This window comes from Amblyraja radiata, chromosome 9 (assembly GCF_010909765.2).
Source record: "Amblyraja radiata isolate CabotCenter1 chromosome 9, sAmbRad1.1.pri, whole genome shotgun sequence".
Classification (NCBI taxonomy): domain Eukaryota; kingdom Metazoa; phylum Chordata; class Chondrichthyes; order Rajiformes; family Rajidae; genus Amblyraja; species Amblyraja radiata.
In genome coordinates, this window is record NC_045964.1 from 48,542,949 (window position 1) to 48,561,082 (window position 18,134).

General features: G+C 43.5%; 1 protein-coding gene across 2 annotated transcripts in view; it reads left to right on the plus strand.

Annotated features, from left to right (window-relative positions):
* The window catches only part of mdga2 (MAM domain containing glycosylphosphatidylinositol anchor 2), a 1,081,316-nt gene that overhangs the window by 339,090 nt on the left and 724,092 nt on the right, over positions 1 to 18,134 (plus strand). For both annotated transcript variants that reach the window (XM_033027338.1, XM_033027337.1), the window contains exon 6: positions 4,723 to 4,992. In XM_033027338.1, coding sequence (XP_032883229.1) covers positions 4,723 to 4,992 — 270 coding nt within the window. The remainder of the gene's footprint in view (positions 1 to 4,722; positions 4,993 to 18,134) is intronic.

Genomic DNA, 18,134 nt, shown 5'->3' on the forward strand with positions numbered 1-18,134 from the left:
GCAGCATAACGGAGGACTGGGAGAAATTCAGAGACCAGCAGAGGAGGACAAAGGGCTTAATTAGGAAAGGAAAAATAGATTATGAAAGAAAACTGGCAGGGAACATAAAAACTGACTGCAAAAGTTTTTATAGATATGTGAAAAGAAAGAGATTAGTTAAAACAAATGTAGGTCCCTTGCAGTCAGAAACAGGTGAGTTGATCATGGGGAACAAGGATATGGCGGACCAATTGAATAACTACTTTGGTTCCGTCTTCACTAAGGAAGACATAAATAATCTGCCGGAAATAGCAGGGACCGCGGGTCAAAGGAGTTGGAGGAATTGAGTGAAATCCAGGTTAGACGGGAAGTGGTGTTGGGTAAATTAAATGGATTAAAGGCCGATAAATCCCCAGGGCCAGATAGGCTGCATCCCAGAGTACTTAAGGAAGTAGCTCCAGAAATAGTGGATGCATTAGTAATAATCTTTCAAAACTCTTTAGATTCTGGAGTAGTTCCTGAGGATTGGCGGGTAGCAAACGTAACCCCACTTTTTAAGAAGGGAGGGAGAGAGAAAACGGGGAATTACAGACCAGTTAGTCTAACATCGGTAGTGGGGAAACTGCTAGAGTCAGTTATTAAAGATGGGATAGCAGCACATTTGGAAAGTGGTGAAATCATTGGACAAAGTCAGCATGGATTTACAAAAGGTAAATCATGTCTGACGAATCTTATAGAATTTTTCGAGGATGTAACTAGTAGCGTGGATAGGGGAGAACCAGTGGATGTGGTGTATCTGGACTTCCAGAAGGCTTTCGACAAGGTCCCACATAAGAGATTAGTTTACAAACTTAAAGCACACGGCATTGGGGGTTCAGTATTGATGTGGATAGAGAACTGGCTGGCAAACAGGAAGCAAAGAGTAGGAGTAAACGGGTCCTTTTCACAATGGCAGGCAGTGACTAGTGGGGTACCGCAAGGTTCAGTGCTGGGACCCCAGCTATTTACAATATATATTAATGATCTGGATGAGGGAATTGAAGGCAATATCTCCAAGTTTGCGGATGACACTAAGCTGGGGGGCAGTGTTAGCTGTGAGGAGGATGCTAGGAGACTGCAAGGTGACTTGGATAGGCTGGGTGAGTGGGCAAATGTTTGGCAGATGCAGTATAATGTGGATAAATGTGAGGTTATCCATTTTGGTGGCAAAAACAGGAAAGCAGACTATTATCTAAATGGTGGCCGACTAGGAAAAGGGGAGATGCAGCGAGACCTGGGTGTCATGGTACACCAGTCATTGAAAGTGGGCATGCAGGTGCAGCAGGCAGTGAAGAAAGCGAATGGTATGTTAGCTTTCATAGCAAAAGGATTTGAGTATAGGAGCAGGGAGGTTCTACTGCAGTTGTACAGGGTCTTGGTGAGACCACACCTGGAGTATTGCGTACAGTTTTGGTCTCCAAATCTGAGGAAGGACATTATTGCCATAGAGGGAGTGCAGAGAAGGTTCACCAGACTGATTGCCTGGGATGTCAGGACTGTCTTATGAAGAAAGACTGGATAGACTTGGTTTATACTCTCTAGAATTTAGGAGATTGAGAGGGGATCTTATAGAAACTTACAAAATTCTTAAGGGGTTGGACAGGCTAGATGCAGGAAGATTGCTCCCGATGTTGGGGAAGTCCAGGACAAGGTGTCACAGCTTAAGGATAAGGGGGAAATCCTTTAAAACCGAGATGAGAAGAACTTTTTTCACACAGAGAGTGGTGAATCTCTGGAACTCCCTGCCACAGAGGGTAGTCGAGGCCAGTTCATTGGCTATATTTAAGAGGGAGTTAGATGTGGCCCTTGTGGCTAAGGGGATCAGAGGGTATGGAGAGAAGGCAGGTACGGGATACTGAGTTGGATGATCAGCCATGATCATATTGAATGGCGGTGCAGGCTCGAAGGGCCGAATGGCCTACTCCTGCACCTAATTTCGATGTTTCTATGTTTCTATGTATAGGAGCAAAGAGGTCCTTCTGCAGTTGTATAGGGCCCTAGTAAGACCACACCTGGAGTATTGTGTGCAGTTTTGGTCCCTTAATTTGAGGAAGGACATTCTTGCTATTGAGGGAGTGCAGCGTACGTTTACAAGGTTAATTATCGGGATGGCGGGAGTATCATATGCTGAGAGAATGGAGAGGCTGGGCTTGTATACTCTGGAGTTTAGAAGGATGAGAGGGAATCTTATTGAAATATATAAAATTATTAAGGGTTTGGACATGCTAGAGGCAGGAAACATGTTCCCGATGTTGGGGGAGTCCAGAACCAGGGGCCACAGTTTAAGAATAAGGGGTAAGCCATTTAGAACGGAGATGAGGAAACACTTTTCCTCACAGAGAGTTGTGAGTCTGTGGAATTCTCTGCCTCAAAGGGCGGTGGAGGCTGGTTCACTGGATACTTTCAAGAGAGAGCTTGATAGGGTTCTTAAAGATAGTGGAGTCAGTCTTTATTAATGACTAGAGTCATTGAGTTATAGAGCACGGACACAAGTCCTCAGCCTTGTCTACTCCATGGTAAAAATATCCCAGCCTATCCAGTCTTGTAACTCAAGCCCTGCAGTTCCAGTAACACGTTTGCATATCTTTCTTACACTCTTTCCAGATTAATAGCCAGATATACACCGAGTGCAGTCTCCACTTGTACAGTTGTACCATGACGACTCAACTCTTGTACTCAAAGCCCTGACTGTATTAATTTGCACAGAAATATACGCAAAATTGATTAACAATGTGTTGGTGCAATTTTTTCTCTACATTATTTTGTTTCTGTTGATATGTAGATTAATTTCTGGGCCACTGGGTATAATAAAAGGAGATTGAGTTGTAACCAAAACAACCACAAACTGTAAACGGTAAAACGTTGATAATCTGCTATCCATCTATTCAAAGGTCTTGATGATTCAGCATCTAGTTCACCGGGTGATGTTTGTTGCATTATTTTCCAAATCACTGAAGCGCCAGTTCACAAACTTCCTTCCAAATCACTGCAACTTCAGTTTCCATGCTCCCTTTCCACAGTGGAGCCCTGGTATGCAAGCTCAATTCTTACGTATTTGATCGCTGGTTCCTGAGCTTCCTTCACACCTTCTGAGCTCCCTTGAAAATCATCTGGATATGTTTTCCATGGTCTCTTTCACCTTAACAGGTTCACAAGAATATTTATCATTCTGTTGTGTAACATAGAAACGTAGAAACATAGAAAATAGGTGGAGGAGTAGGCCATTCGGCCCTTCGAGCCTGCACCGCCATTCAATATGATCATGGCTGATCATCCAACAGTATCCTGTACCTGCCTTCTCTCCATACCCCCTGATCCCTTTAGCCACAAGGGCCACATCTAACTCCCTCTTAAATATAGCATCTACATCTACAAAACATCTACAAAAAGTAGATATTGGCATACAGGCTGTGCACTCAATCTCCTGCTGTAGTTACTCTACATCCATGACAATGTAGCCTGACACAGACCCATCTATCTTCAAATTGACGACACCACCATTGTTGAATGAATTACTGATAACGATGAGTCACAGTATAGGAGGAACATCGATCGTCCGATTGAATGTTGCCAGAACAACAACCTTGCTCCCAACATCAGTAAAACCAAGAGGCTGATTGTTGGCTTTAGAAGAGGAAGTCCAAGGATTCACAAACCTCTCTTTGTTGATGGTGCGATGGTACGATGGTGGAGAGAGATAGCAACTTCAAGTTCCTGGGCATACATATCTCTGAAGATCTGTCCTGCACATTGATATAATCATAAGGAAAGCCCATCAATGCCTCTATTTCCTTTAAAGATTAGAGGAGATTTGGTATGTCGACAAATACGCTCTAGAACTTCTACAGGTGTACGGTAGAGGGCCTATTGACTAGTTGCATCGTTGCCTGTTTGGGAACTCGAAAACCCGGGGATGAAGGAGAGTACAAAATGTGGCGAACACTACCCAGTCCATCACAGGTGCTGACCTCCCCACCATCGGAGGCATCTCTAGGAGGTCCTGCTTCAAAACGCAGCCAGGATCATCAAGGAACCACACACCCTGGCCACGCTCTCACTTCACTCCTGCCCTTGGGAAGAAGGTACAGGAGTCTGAAAACCATGAACACCAGGTTCAGGAACAGCTTCTTCCCAACAACTATCTGGCTATTGAACACCACAAACTCCAACTAAACTACAAAATGTCCTTGTTGGCTAGGGATCTGGGGTTTGTTTTGTACTGCTCTGTACTGGGTTATTTCTTTATTAAACTTATTTTTTTGTCTGTTTATTAAGTTATCTATTGGGTACTGTATTTACAAACCTGTTGTGCTGCTGCAAGTTAGAATTTCATTGTTCCGCTTTGGAACATGTGACAATTAAACACTCTTGTCTGACTGGCTGAGGGATTCCTGCATTCACAGCTTTTTCTTCAAAAGGAAATTGGATAGGCAATTGAGGGAACACAGTTTGTGGCACATGTGAAAGAGCTGAGGAATGGGATTGAATAATTACTCACGGGAGAGAAATCATGGACTCAAGCGGTCTTTTGCCCTTTAATTTGTGACATGACCTCAACGTGATTCTTCTTATGATCGGCTTTATTCAGTGCTCCCTGACAGCACAGCGAACAGTAGGTTATGAAACAATGTGAGTTCATTGCAGTCAGGAGAAAAGAGCATGTACTTGCATTCACATTTTGTCCACTCTTTTTGTTTCTTGCAGCTTCCCCCTCCATCAGGCTGTTGATTCCTGAGCAGATAGTCGTAAACCCAGGAGATTCGGTATCAATGGTCTGCGTCACAACAGGAGGAGATCCCCCTCCTACCCTCACCTGGATCAAAGCAATCGGTTCTCTTCCTGAGACAAGTGTGCTGAATGGAGGGACTCTTACGCTGCACTCTATCAATGTTGACGAGGCCGGGGCTTACAGTTGCCTTGCTAACAACAACGTGGGCAACCCTGCTAAGAAGTCCAGCTCAATCACTGTAAGAGGTACGTCAACTTGCCTGTTTAAACTGATGCAGCCGATGTGGAGCTGAGAGCAAGGGTCCCATCATATGAATGGCCCCTCGCACATGGTGCTTGGGTCTTGGATGGGATGGACTGAAACTGGTCTCAGTGCCGATGATCAAGGGAGGGCCATGCTGGTTGAAGACTGTGTTGCTAGTTGCCCAGAAATGACTATCCAAGGACAGATCCAAGTAGCCCATCGATGCTGACTATTAAGGTTTGCAAGAATGACCACTTGAATGGTGCCCAGCAGAGTCACTGAGAAGAGGTGGGGAGGGAAGTTTGGAGATGGCTGCGGTCCTAAGGGAAGTATATTAAATCATGGAAACCCGCATCTGCAGGAAGGAACTGCAGATGCGGGTTTACACTGAAGGTAAACACAAAATGCTGAAGTAACTCAGCGGGTCAGGCAGCATCTCTGGAGAAAAGGAATAGTCTGAATGGTCTTGACCCAAAATGTCACCTATTCCTTTTCGCCAGAGATGCTGCCTGTCCCATTGAGTTAGTCCAGCATTTTGTGTCTATCTTAAGAAAATTAAAGCATTCATTTATGTCTTTTTGAAACAGACTGTGGCCTCCGACACACTTCTTGTTCATGAGAGCTCCCAGAGAGTTGTGAATCTGTGGAATTCTCTGCCATAGAAGGCAGTGGAGGCCAATGTACTGAATGTTTTCAAGGGAGAGTTAGATTTAACTCTTGGGGCAAAGGAATCAAGGGATATGATGAAAAAGCAGGAACTGGGTACTGATTTTAGATGATCAGCCATGATCATATTGAATGGCGGTGCTGGCTCGAAGGGCCGAATGGCCTACTCCTGCATCTATTTTTCTATGTTTTTGTTTCTATGTAAACACAATCTAGCGAAGCTTGAAATCTAATTGAGATCTTGTTTTGTTCTGCACGGACAATTCAGCAGAAGGAAACAGTTTGTAACTAAATCAGTTCAAAGGGGAAAAGCAGATATGAGGTGTTGTACAAACAACCCAACTTAATGCACTGCTGTGACTACTGCTCCTGTCCTGTTCTATCACTGTGGAATCCACGGTATGTCATGTTTCTGTAGATGTCCTGTGCTCATAGTTAAATGGTGTCCATCACATGGACTAATAGTGGCTCAATATTTTTTGCACGATTACTTTGAATTCAAATGTGCGGTAATGCAGTTACATTGAAGTCTACATTGAAGACGTACTTTGAAAGGTACATGAAACCTGCGCACCAGATAATTGGCACTTCCTGAATGTAATGGCATGTAAGGAGAGAAGTTGGTGTTTTAAGTGCTATTGGCCACTGTGGTGGTACTGGTCACATAGCTGGACCAGCAACTAATATTAAGTCTGTTTTGTAAAAATAAAGGCACATAAGGTCATGTGGTAGGTGTAGAATTAGACCATTCAGCCCATCAAGTCCATTCCGCCATTCAATCATGGCTGATCTATCTCTCCCTCCTAACCCCATTCTCCTATCTTCTCCCCATAACCTCTGGCACCCGTACTAATCAAGAATCTATCTATCTCTGCCTTAAAAATAATGACCAATGGCTTCCACAGCCTTCTGTGGCAAAGAATTCCACAGATTCACCACCCTCTGACTAAAGAAATTCCTCCTCATCTCGTTCTTAAAAGAACGGCCTTTAATTCTGAGGCTATGACCTCTAGTCCTAGACTCTCGCACTAGTGGAAACATCCTCTCCACATCCACTCTATCCAAGCCTTTCACTATTCTGTATGTTTCAATGACGTCCCCCCTCATTCTGCTAAACTCCAACGAGTACAGGCCCAGAGCCAACAAACGTTCATCATAGGTTAACCTACTCTTCCCTGGGATCATTCTTGTAAATCTACTCTGGACCCTCTCCAGAGCCAGCACATCCTTCCTCAGATATAGTGCACAAAATTGCTCACAATATTCCAAATGCGGCCTTACCAGCGCCTTATAGAGCCTCAACATTACATCCTTGTGTTTTGTATACACGCCCTCTTGAAATAAATGCTGGCATTATGTTTGCTTTCTTTACTTATGATTTGACTTGCAGATTAATTTTTTGAGAATCCTGCATCAGCTCTCCCATGTCCCTTTGCACCTCCGATTTCTAGATTCTCTCCCCATTCAGAAAATAATCTACGCCTTTATTCCTACTACCAAAATGCATGAACACACTTTGCAACACTATATTCTATTTGCCACTTCTCTGCCCACTCACCCAACCTGTCCTAGTCCTTCTGCAGAGTCCCTTCTTCCTCTACACTACTTGCCCATCCTCCTATTTTCGTATCATCCACAAACTTGGCCACAAAGCGTACAATCTCCTCATCCAAATCATTAATGTCGAAAGACAAGAGTGGCGGCCCCAGCACCAACCCTTGCGGAACTCCACTAGGCACACAGGCAGTTTTCATTTCAAGAAGTAATGTGGCAGTTCAAGAAACTCTTGGTCATCAGGATGCCTAGTGTTTAAGCACCAGGTGCCGAACAAATATATCACTATGTGCAATAAGGGATCCAGGCCACCCAGCATTTTCAAATTTTAATCCACGACACTGGGTTATTAGACAGAATGAACTCAACGTGTGCTCTTTGTTATAGGTTTTTATTTTTGGCACAAGGTGAAGATGAATCCTGCAATAAACACTGGTGATCTAAAACCTGCAATAGGTACCCTCCTCTGCCTCATTACTTCCATTAGATTATGTAATTACTGTGGGCTTTGTTGCATTGCATCTCTTTAATTTAATGGAGGATCTTTCCTTGTACTTTTGTTGTATATTTTCTTTCTTGATTATCAATTGCAATGCTGTTGTCATTTTAATATGGTTTACCTTGATTGTTTTGCATGTAATCATTACTGATGTGCTTGTGGAAGGTATTGTGTAGCTGCAATGGAGTGCACACTGCGGGATCTACCTTTTTTGTTTTGAGAAGTTGGAGGGCTTCTGTTGAAGTTTGCTTGGCGCCCCTGCAGCAGCCTCATGCTGGGATATCTGCTCATTTGTTGTCTGAATTATCACTATTTCTCCCTTGGGGGGGGGGGGGGGGGGGGGGGGGGAGGCTGACTCTTTCTATGAGGTATAAACGACAAAGGGACAAGAACCAGAAACAGAAGTAGATTATTCTGCCCCTCCGTTCACGTTCTTGTCAGTCTTCTCAAAGGTCACGAGAAGCACAGTTAGTATCACTCACAAATGGCCATGCAAGTAATTCTAAAATTTGGTTATATGAGCTATATAGCTTATGTTGTAGCTATATAACATTTTGGTTTGGGCACATTAGAGTACTGTGTGCAATTTTGATTGCCTTGTTACATGAAAGGATGTGGAGGCTTTGGAGTGGGCGCAGAAGAGATTCTCCAGGATGTTACTGGGATGAGAGAGTATTAATTATAAGGGAAGGTTGGACAAATATGGAGAAACAAGTAAATTCCAATGCCGGTTTACAGAAAAGACACAGTGCTGGATCTGCTGAACCCCAGATTCAGTCTGTAGAAATGTCCCGATCAGAAATGTCACCCATCCAGGTTCTCCAGAAAGATGCTTCCTGACCCACTGAGATACTCCAGCACTTTGTGTCTTTTTCTGGATAAACTTGGATTGTTTTCTCTCCACTGTTGGAGGTTGAGTGAGGATCTGATAAAAGTTTATAAAATTATGGGAGGATTTGAGAGGGTAGATAGTCAGAGTCTTTTTCTCAGGATGGAAATGTAAAAAACTTAAAGCTGGAGGTTTAAGATGAGAGGGGTAAGTTTAAAGGAGATTTATGCAGTATGTTGTTTACACAAAGGTTGGTAGGTGCCTAGTTGGCACTGCCAGGGGAAGTGGCAGAAGCAGATAGGGTAGCAATGTTTAAGAAGCATGTATGTAGACATATGAACAGGCAGAGAATGGAGGGATATGGATCTTGAGTAGGCAGGTGTGATTAGTTTAGATTGGCATCATTGTCAGTGCAGATGTAATGGCTGTTCCTGTGCTGTATTTTATTCCAGGAGTCAGAAAGAATGAAGGGGGTGGAGGCAAAGAGTGACCGATGAAAGAGATTATATGTAGCGAAGGGAGAGTGTAAGGGTCTGAGAAATTCTGACCAGAAAATCAGATGAAGACAAAAAAAAGGAATAATGTGAAGGCTTGAGAGAGAGTGCTTATTCAGCATTCCTTCTGCTTCAAATATCAGTTTAATTAAATCTTTCTAACTCATTAATTGTATCTTTATTAAGCATTGTCCTATGGGATTTTATTGTTGGTTACTGTAGGTGCAAATGTGGGAATTAATGTTTTGGAAAATTGAGGTGGAGACTGTTGCACCAGGTCTCTCGATACGTAACACATTATGTAATAATATAGCTAGGTTAATATTTAAGAGATTAATTTAGTACTACAGTGTATTTGAGTGGATTAACATGCCATATAGCACAATTTACATCAGTTTAGCCAGATACCATTATGTTCACTGATCTGAGGAGGGACAGGTGGAGTGGAAACATTAAAGGCAAATGATTGAAAGTTGGCAACTACGTTTGTACGTTTAATGTTTCAGTGCATTTTATTCATTATACTTTGTTTGTTCATCTGATCTTTTAAAAAATTCTACATGTGTGAGCAGCAGAGTAGATTTACAGTTGTCAGATTTTAACACCACAGAAAGACCAAACAATCATGTTACCGATGGAAGGTACACAAAATTGCTGGGGAAACTCAGCGGGTGCAACAGCATCTATGGAGCGAAGGAAATAGGCGACGTTTCGGGCCGAAACCCTTCTTCAGAACATGTTATCGATGGAATTTGATTTGCTCAGTTACCACAATTTAGTTCCTGAACACGATTTTTTTTTTTTTAATTCTTTTTAAAAGCAGTGTACTCTTGCATCATATTTTCTGGTGAAAAATCTGGATGAAAAGGGATTACAATGATCAGTAGAAGTTGATTTCCCCGGGTAATGAATAGTGAGCAATGTGAAATAATACAGAGTAATGGATTAAGGGCCCTTGATCCTCAGTTATCTCTCAACTACCAGTGAATAGGGCCCTTTCCACACCACTGGTGGCTCAGGATATCCTCGCCTGTGGGACAGTGGAAGGCCTCCCCTTTCCATCATCCAAGCCAGGACCTTTCGGCACACCTGGATCATACTTTGATCACTGAGTCTCAAGACTGAATCCTTGGCTCAATCTAGAATCTGCGGGTGCAAGCTATTCAGAAGCCAATGTTGGATTAAGAAAGGGTTTGGAGGCGGGTTCTGTGAGAGGAGAGCGCCAGTTTAGTCCAGTTTTGGTTTATTGTCACGTGTACCGAGGCACAGTGTAAAGCTTTTGTCGAGGAAAACAATACATGATTACATTAGAGCCATTTACAATGTATAGATATATGATAAGGGAATAATGCTTAGTGCAACGTAAAGCCAGTAAAGTCCAATCAAAGATAGTCTGAGAGTTACCAATGAGGTAGATAGTAACATAGAAACATAGAAATTAGGTGCAGGAGTAGGCCATTCGGCCCTTCGAGCCTGCACCGCCATTCAATATGATCATGGCTGATCATCCAACTCAGTATCCCGTACCTGCCTTCTCTCCATACCCTCTGATCCCCTTAGCCACAAGGGCCACATCTAACTCTCTCTTAAATATAGCCAATGAACTGGCCGCGACTACCCTCTGTGGCAGGGAGTTCCAGAGATTCACCACTCTCTGTGTGAAAAAAGTTCTTCTCATCTCGGTTTTAAAGGATTTCCCCCTTATCCTTAAGCTGTGACCCCTTGTCCTGGACTTCCCCAACATCGGGAGCAATCTTCCTGCATCTAGCCTGTCCAACCCCTTAGTTCGGGACTGATCTCTAGTTGTGGTGGGATGATTCAGTTGTGCCTGAGAACAGAATCATCCAAGGACATCATACTTTCGTATTGGGCAGGGGAGTATGGGGTGGCAGTAGATAGCAATGCATTTTCAAAGAGGGTACAGCTGCAAGATTAATTATTTTTGTATGATTTAATATGTACCCTTCCTCCCAGGTGAATGGCATGGTAACCCTTGGTGATATTTTTCAGTTGAGTGCTTATTTCGGATAGGGGTGAATCTGAGGCTGCTCCACACCCCATCATAGATACTGCTGAGTAACAGCTCCAGGTGGACGCATCATCTTGGTTGGTTCTTGGCCCACAGAACTATTTTTCCTATCTTGCCTCTTTTCTTTCACCTTCTCTAGCTTCCCATCCTTGGATATATCTGGTCAGGTCTGACAGATATAGCTACCTTCGTTCACCTTGGGACATTCAGCACTTCCTTGACTATATTATGGACTGGCCTCAAGACATCTCCATTAACTGTCCTAAGTTTCCCAACCACTGTAAAAAAGGGGGGGAATACTTTATGACTAGGCACAGCCCCACATATGCTGCCAAGATTGAGGACATTGCTCATCTTCTGCAGTCCCACATAAAGATGACCGCTTTGGTTTCTAAGGGGCCCTATTCTCTCTCTATTGACCTGCTTGTCTTTAATCTACATAAAATCTTTTTGGATTCTCCTTAATCTTCCCTCCATTTCTTCATCTCCATTGAATCTGCACTGGTGATGTCATCATCCACACCACTGCTTCTGAGAAACTTTTCTTTATAAGCTCCGCTATTCCCTGGGAAACGTCTTTTCATTTTGCACTGTACAACTGTTGCTTGCAAGATGACAATAAAGGTTGATTGATTGATTGATTGATTGATTGATTGATTGATTGATTCACACCCATATCCATTTAGTTTAGTTTAGTTTAGTTTGGAAATACAGCGTGGAAACAGGCCCATCCGCGGCACTGACCAGCGATCCCTGCATGTTTGCACTGTCCTACACACACTAGAGGCAATTTTATGATATCAAGCCAATGAACCTACAAACCTTTATGTCTTGAGAGTGTGGGAGAAAACCAAAGATCTCAGTGAAAACCCATGCAGGTCACGGGGAGAACGTACAAACTCCGTATATACAAGCACCCGTAGTCAGGAGTGAACTCGTGTCTCTGGCGCTCCACTGCTATGCCACTATGCCGTGCACTTCTACTCCCACCCAGTACAGGAATAATTTACCCTTATCTTTATCTATCACCCCACTACCTTCCACATTCTCTGGATTAGCCTCCATTATTTCCACCAGCTTCATTATGATGCCACCACGTGATACGTCATCCTCTCCCTTTTCCATATTCTTGTCATGAGGATCTTGTTCATTCTTCCATTTCCACAAGTAAGCCTTCATCTTTTCATAGCACTTTTCCATACAACAACATGAACTGTTATATCTTTCCCCTTTAACCCATCCCTTCCTTCCATCCAAGTACCCAAACACACCATCCTGGTGAGGCAGCAAGTCACTTGAATTTGTAGGTGAAGAAGTGTTCTGACCCAAAAGGTCACCTAATCTTTTTCTCCAGAAGTATGGATAGCAGTTTTTCTGTCTGACCCACTGAGTTTCCCCAGCATGTTTTGTCCATCTTTGGATAGGGATATGGCTGTGCAAGGAATGGAGGTATCTGGATCACAGGAGGGCAGAAGACATTAGTTTAACTTGGCATGGTCATTGTGGGCCGAGGGACCTGCTTCCATGCTGTACTATTCTGTATTCTATGTAGGTCAAAATTAGATGATTTGTTTGGGGAGACATCCAAAGTTAAGGGCCCATCCCACCAGCATGCGACTGCATGCGGCTAGCGCGACCTAACGTGGTCGCTTGAGCCGCACGGCCTAGCGGGTCCGGTCCCACTTCGATCGCCGGAGCCGTATGGATTTGTGCGGGCCTGGTCCCGACATCGTGCGGGGCTCCGAAAAACTGACACTGTCCAAAAATTCCGCGCGACAACGGCCTGTCGGCCCGCAGCCACATTGAGGCCGTATGCAGCGTCTTGACGGCGTACGCCTAGCACGTGGCGTTGCGCATTGATGTCACCGCCCGGCGTGCAGTTGCGTGATGACGTAACCGCCCGACGCCGTGCGACGTCCAAATTCAGTCGGCCCACCTCCTGCCCAGCTGATTGGTGAGTATGATGTCGGGACCAGCCCCGCACAACTCCAGACGGCTCCGCGGTTGGAAGTGGGACCGGCCCCACGAGGCCGTACGCCTCAAGCCACCACGTTTGGTCGCGCTAGATGCATGCAATCGCATGCTGATAGGACAGGCCCTTTACCTATAATCTATACCACTTATAATTTTATATACATCACTTACCATTATTATTGTATTATTTACCTTTATTGTTACCAGTATTGTTACCATTATATATGCCATTACCATTATTGTTTTATTATTAATGTTTAATGTTTTATGTGTCATTCCTAACTGTCATTATATGTCATGTTGTCACTTGCGGGAGGAGCACCAAGGCAAATTCCTTGTATGTGAATACATGGCCAATAAACTTATTCATTCATTCATTCATCCATCTTAACGTCCTCCGGTTCTGGGAGAGCAGACCTGCCTCTCCAGTCATTGCACATAACTGGAACTATCCATTCCAGTCATCATCCTAGTGAATCTCCTCCGCTCACCTGCAGCACTCTTACATCATTCATTCCTCTAATGCGTTGACCAGATGTACACACAATACTCCAGCTGAGATGTGACCAATGTTTTTAAAAAAAGTTGAGGATTAACCTCTCTGCTCTTCCACTCAACTCAGGGAGGAACTGAAGGGAATCCACATTAGTCAGGAAATGGTGTTAGATAAACTGTTGGGACAAGGCAGATAAATCCCCAGGGCCTGATGGTCTACATCCCAGAGTACTCAAGGTGGTGGTTCTAGAAATCGTGGATGCATTGGTGATCATTTTCCAATGTGCTCTCGACTCTGGATCAGTTCCTGTGGACTGGAGGGTAGCCAATATAACTCCAATGTTTAAGAAAGGAGGGAGAGAGAAAACAGGGAATTACAGACCAGTTAGCCTTGCATCGGTAGTGGGGAAGATGCTTCAGTCGATTGTTTGAAGTCAAATGCAGCGCATTTGGAAAGCAGTGACAGGATCGGTAAAAGTCAGCAAGGATTTATGAAGGGTAAATCATGCTTGACTAATCTTCTGGAATTTTTTGAGGATGTAACAAGTAGAATGGATATGGAAGAGTCAGTGGATGTGGTGTATCTGGACTTTCAAAAAGCCTTTGACATGATCCGACACAAGAGATTAGTGTGCAAAATTAATTAACACATGGTATTGGGGATAGGGTACGGACATGGATAGAGAACTGGTTGGCAGACAGGAAGCAAAGAGTTGGAATTAGCGGGTTATTTTCAGAATGGCAGGCAGTGATTAGTGGGGTAACGCAAGGCTCGGTGCTGGGACCCCAGGTACAGTATTTACAATATAAATTAACGATTTAGACGAGGGAATTAAATGTAACATCTTCAAGCTGGGTGGCAGTGTGAGCTGCGATGAGGATGTTAAGAGGCTGCAGGATGGCTTGAATAGGTTGGGTGAGTGGGCGGATGCATGGCAGATGCAGTATAATGTAGATAAATGTGAGTTTTTCCACTGGGGGCAAAAACAGGGGCAGATTATTATCTGAATGATGTAAAATTAGGAGAAGGGGAGGTGCAACGTGACCAAGGTGTGCTTGTACATCAGTCACTGAAAGTAAGCATGCAGATACAGCAGGCAGTGAAGAAAGTTAATGGCATGTTGGCCTTCATTGCAAGAGGATTTGAGTTTAGAAGCAAGGAGGTCCTACTGTAGTCGTACAGAGCCCTGGTGAGACCGCACCTGGAGTATTGTGTGCAATTTTGGTCTCCTAATTTGAAGGACATTATTGCTATTGAGGGAGTGCAGCGTAAGTGCACCAGGTTAATTCCCGGGATGGCGGGACTGACATATGATGAAAGAATGGGTCGACTGGGCTTGTGTTCACTGGAATTTAGAAGTTTGAGAGGGGATCTTATAGAAACATATAAAATTCTTAAAAGATTGGACAGGCTAGATGCAGGAAAAATGTTCCCGATGTTGGGGGAGTCCAGAACCAGGGGTTATAGTTTAAGAATAAGGGGTAGGCCATTTAGGACTGAGATGAAGAGTTGTGAATCTGTGGAATTCTCTGCCACAGAAGGCAGTGGAGACCAATTCACTGGATGTTTTCAAGAGAGAGTTAGATTTAGCTCTTTGGGCTAAAGGAATCAAGTGATTTGGAGAAAAAGCAGGAACAGGGTACTAATTTTAGATTATCAACCAAGATCATATTGAATGGTAGTGCTGGCTCGAAGGGCCGAATGGCCTCCTCCTGCATCTATTTTTCTATGTTTCTATGCTCTGACTATATTATTTTAAATGTTGTTGCACCATTATAGTCAGAACAGGCAGTTCACAAGTATAGAATTAGGCCATTCGGCCCATCGAGTCCACTCCGCCATTCAAACATGGCTGATCTCTGCCCCCTAATCCAATTTTCCTGCCTTTTCCCCATAACCCTTGACACCTGTTCTATTCAAGAATTTATCACTGCCTTAAAAATATCCACTGTCTTGGCCTCCACAGCCCTCTGTGACAATAAATTCCACAGATTATCCACCCTCTGATTAAATAAGTTTTTCCTCACCTCCTGTCTAAAATAGTGCCCTTTAATTCTGAGGCTATGACCTCTGGTCCTGAACTCTCCCACCAGTAGAAACATCCTTTCCTCATACACTCTATCTATGCCTTTCACTATTCTGTAAGTTTCAATGAAGAGTCCCCTCATCCTTCTAAACTCCAGCGAGTAGAGTGCTGTCAAACGTTCATCATATGCTAACGCACTAATTCCTGGAATCATTCTTGTAAACCTCTGAGGAACAGAAGGACAATAGAACTACCGATCTAGCAAACAATGAAGCATTCTGATAGACTGATCATGGAAACAGCCTTCAGGGGATGCATGAATGGAAGATGCTTTTTGGTTGTGCTTCAAGAACAGCCATTAAAATTTTACAATTAGACGCTTCTCAGTTTTTCAATTTTGGCTGCTTTCAACCATATTCAAATAACTTTGTTGTAGAGAAGTCTGCATTTTTGTGAAGTTTGGATTTAAATTTTGCCAATAAGAAGAGCTGTATTTTTAATACGCCAAACCAATATTGCAAACAGAAGATAATTTTCTAAACTTGATTAATGATGGGGAGGAATATAATAAGCAAAACATTGATTTCAGCTGAGCTATTTAATGCAAGCGTTCATAATGGCAATTGAAAAACCTGTCTCGCAATTAGATTTGATGAAATAAAATCTGAGTCCATGTCTCGCATTGCTTTGACTGAAAATGCCACTGGAGTTTATAACAGAAATGTGTCTTCCGTTTGAAAAAGTGACCAATTATTCGTACAAATGCTGAGACAATTAGAAAGGTCAACCTTTTCTAATCGGTTGTTGTGTTAACTTGAGGGAAATATTTGTGCCATATTGGCATGATCACCATCAGTTCCAATGCAAACTTTTATATCAGCCTAACCCATGACAAATAAAAGTGCTAAAGATATGGCTTAGGTTAATGTTTCTTTCGTGTTATCCCCTTCCTCTTTTTATTAAATGATAATTATTCTGGTTTTTTTTGACCTGGGAGTATTATTTTGGTTTTGAAAGTGATGAATTTGTTTCCTTTATAGATAAACATTTGCACAGATTAGCACCATGGCAACTAAAACTCCAGACCATCAGCAATAATGGAATTAATTGCTGTCCAGAGCTTGTAAAATTGTAACAGACCATAAAGGTTTGCAAGAATGCAGCATGTCTAAAGTGGCTTGCACAGGGCAAAATAAATCATCGTGCCACTGTTCCAGTGCATGTGTTTGCTGTAGCTGTATCGCAGGCCAATGGCACAGGGGTAGGGTGTGGCCATGTCAAGACAGATGTGGGGGTGGGATGTCATGATGGAACAACAACACTCAGTTTTTGCCAACATCTTCCATTCCTCGAGCCACTGGAGTGTGATAATGGATGGCAGATTATGTGGGACTGTGTCTAGTTATCAAAGGGTTCTTGATAGACAATGGACAATAGGTGCAGGAGTAGGCCATACAATGTCATCATGGATGATCATGCCCAACCAGTACCCTGTTCCTGCCTTCTCCCCATGTCCCCTGACTCCGCTATCATTAAGAGCTCTATCTAGCTCTCCCTTGAAAGTATCCAGAGAACCGGCCTCCACCGCCCTCTGAGGCAGAGAATTCCACAGACTCTGTGTGAAAAAGTGTTTCCTCATCTCTGTTCTAAATGGCTAATGGAGAGATGGTGAGCAGCTAATGGAGAGGGAGCGATGGAGTAATGGCAGGATGGAGAGAAGGGGGAACGGTAGGATGGAGAGCTGGCTGGTAGGAATCCAAAACTAAGCAGGAAAGGCAGAGCAATAACTGCTTCCTGCTTGTGCTCAGTTCCACTAAATGAATCACAGCAGGGCAGTCCCTCCATCCCATTTATTATATCCAGGTGATGAACAGTCACAAAACCAATGACATAAGAAAAAATACCCACTGCTTCATTGTGACCTTTTCCAGAATTCTTATTGAGGGAGTGCAGTGTATGTTCACATTGTTAATTCCCGGGATGGCGGGACTGCCATATACTGAGAGACTGGAGCGGCTGGGCTTGTACTGTATACTCTGGAATTTAGAAGGATGAGAGGATATCTTATTGAAACATATAGGATTAATAAGGGTTTGGACACACTAGAGGCAGGAAACATGTTCCCAATGTTGGGGGAATCCAGAAACCAGGGGCCACAGTTTAAGAATAAGGGGAAGCCATTTAGAAAGGAGATGAGGAAACACTTTTTCACACAGAGAGTTGAAAGTCTGTAGAATTCTCTGCCTCGGAGGGCGGTGGAGGCTGGTTCTCTGGAAACTTTCAAGGGAGAACTAATTAGGGCTCTTGAAGATAGCGGAGTCAGGGTATATGGGGTGAAGGCAGGAACGGGGTACTGATTGTGGATGATCAGCCATGATCACATTGAATGTGGTGCTGGCTTGAAGGGCTGTATGGCATACTCCTACACCTATTGTCTATTGTCTATTGAAATCATTGACATCATTCATGTAGTCTCATTATCTCATGCTATGTTGTTACAGTTCCTTTTAAGATTCCTCCAGTTGGCAATTTCACCTTTGGCAATTCCTATTTTGTGAAAGACGGCTGAAAAGCAGC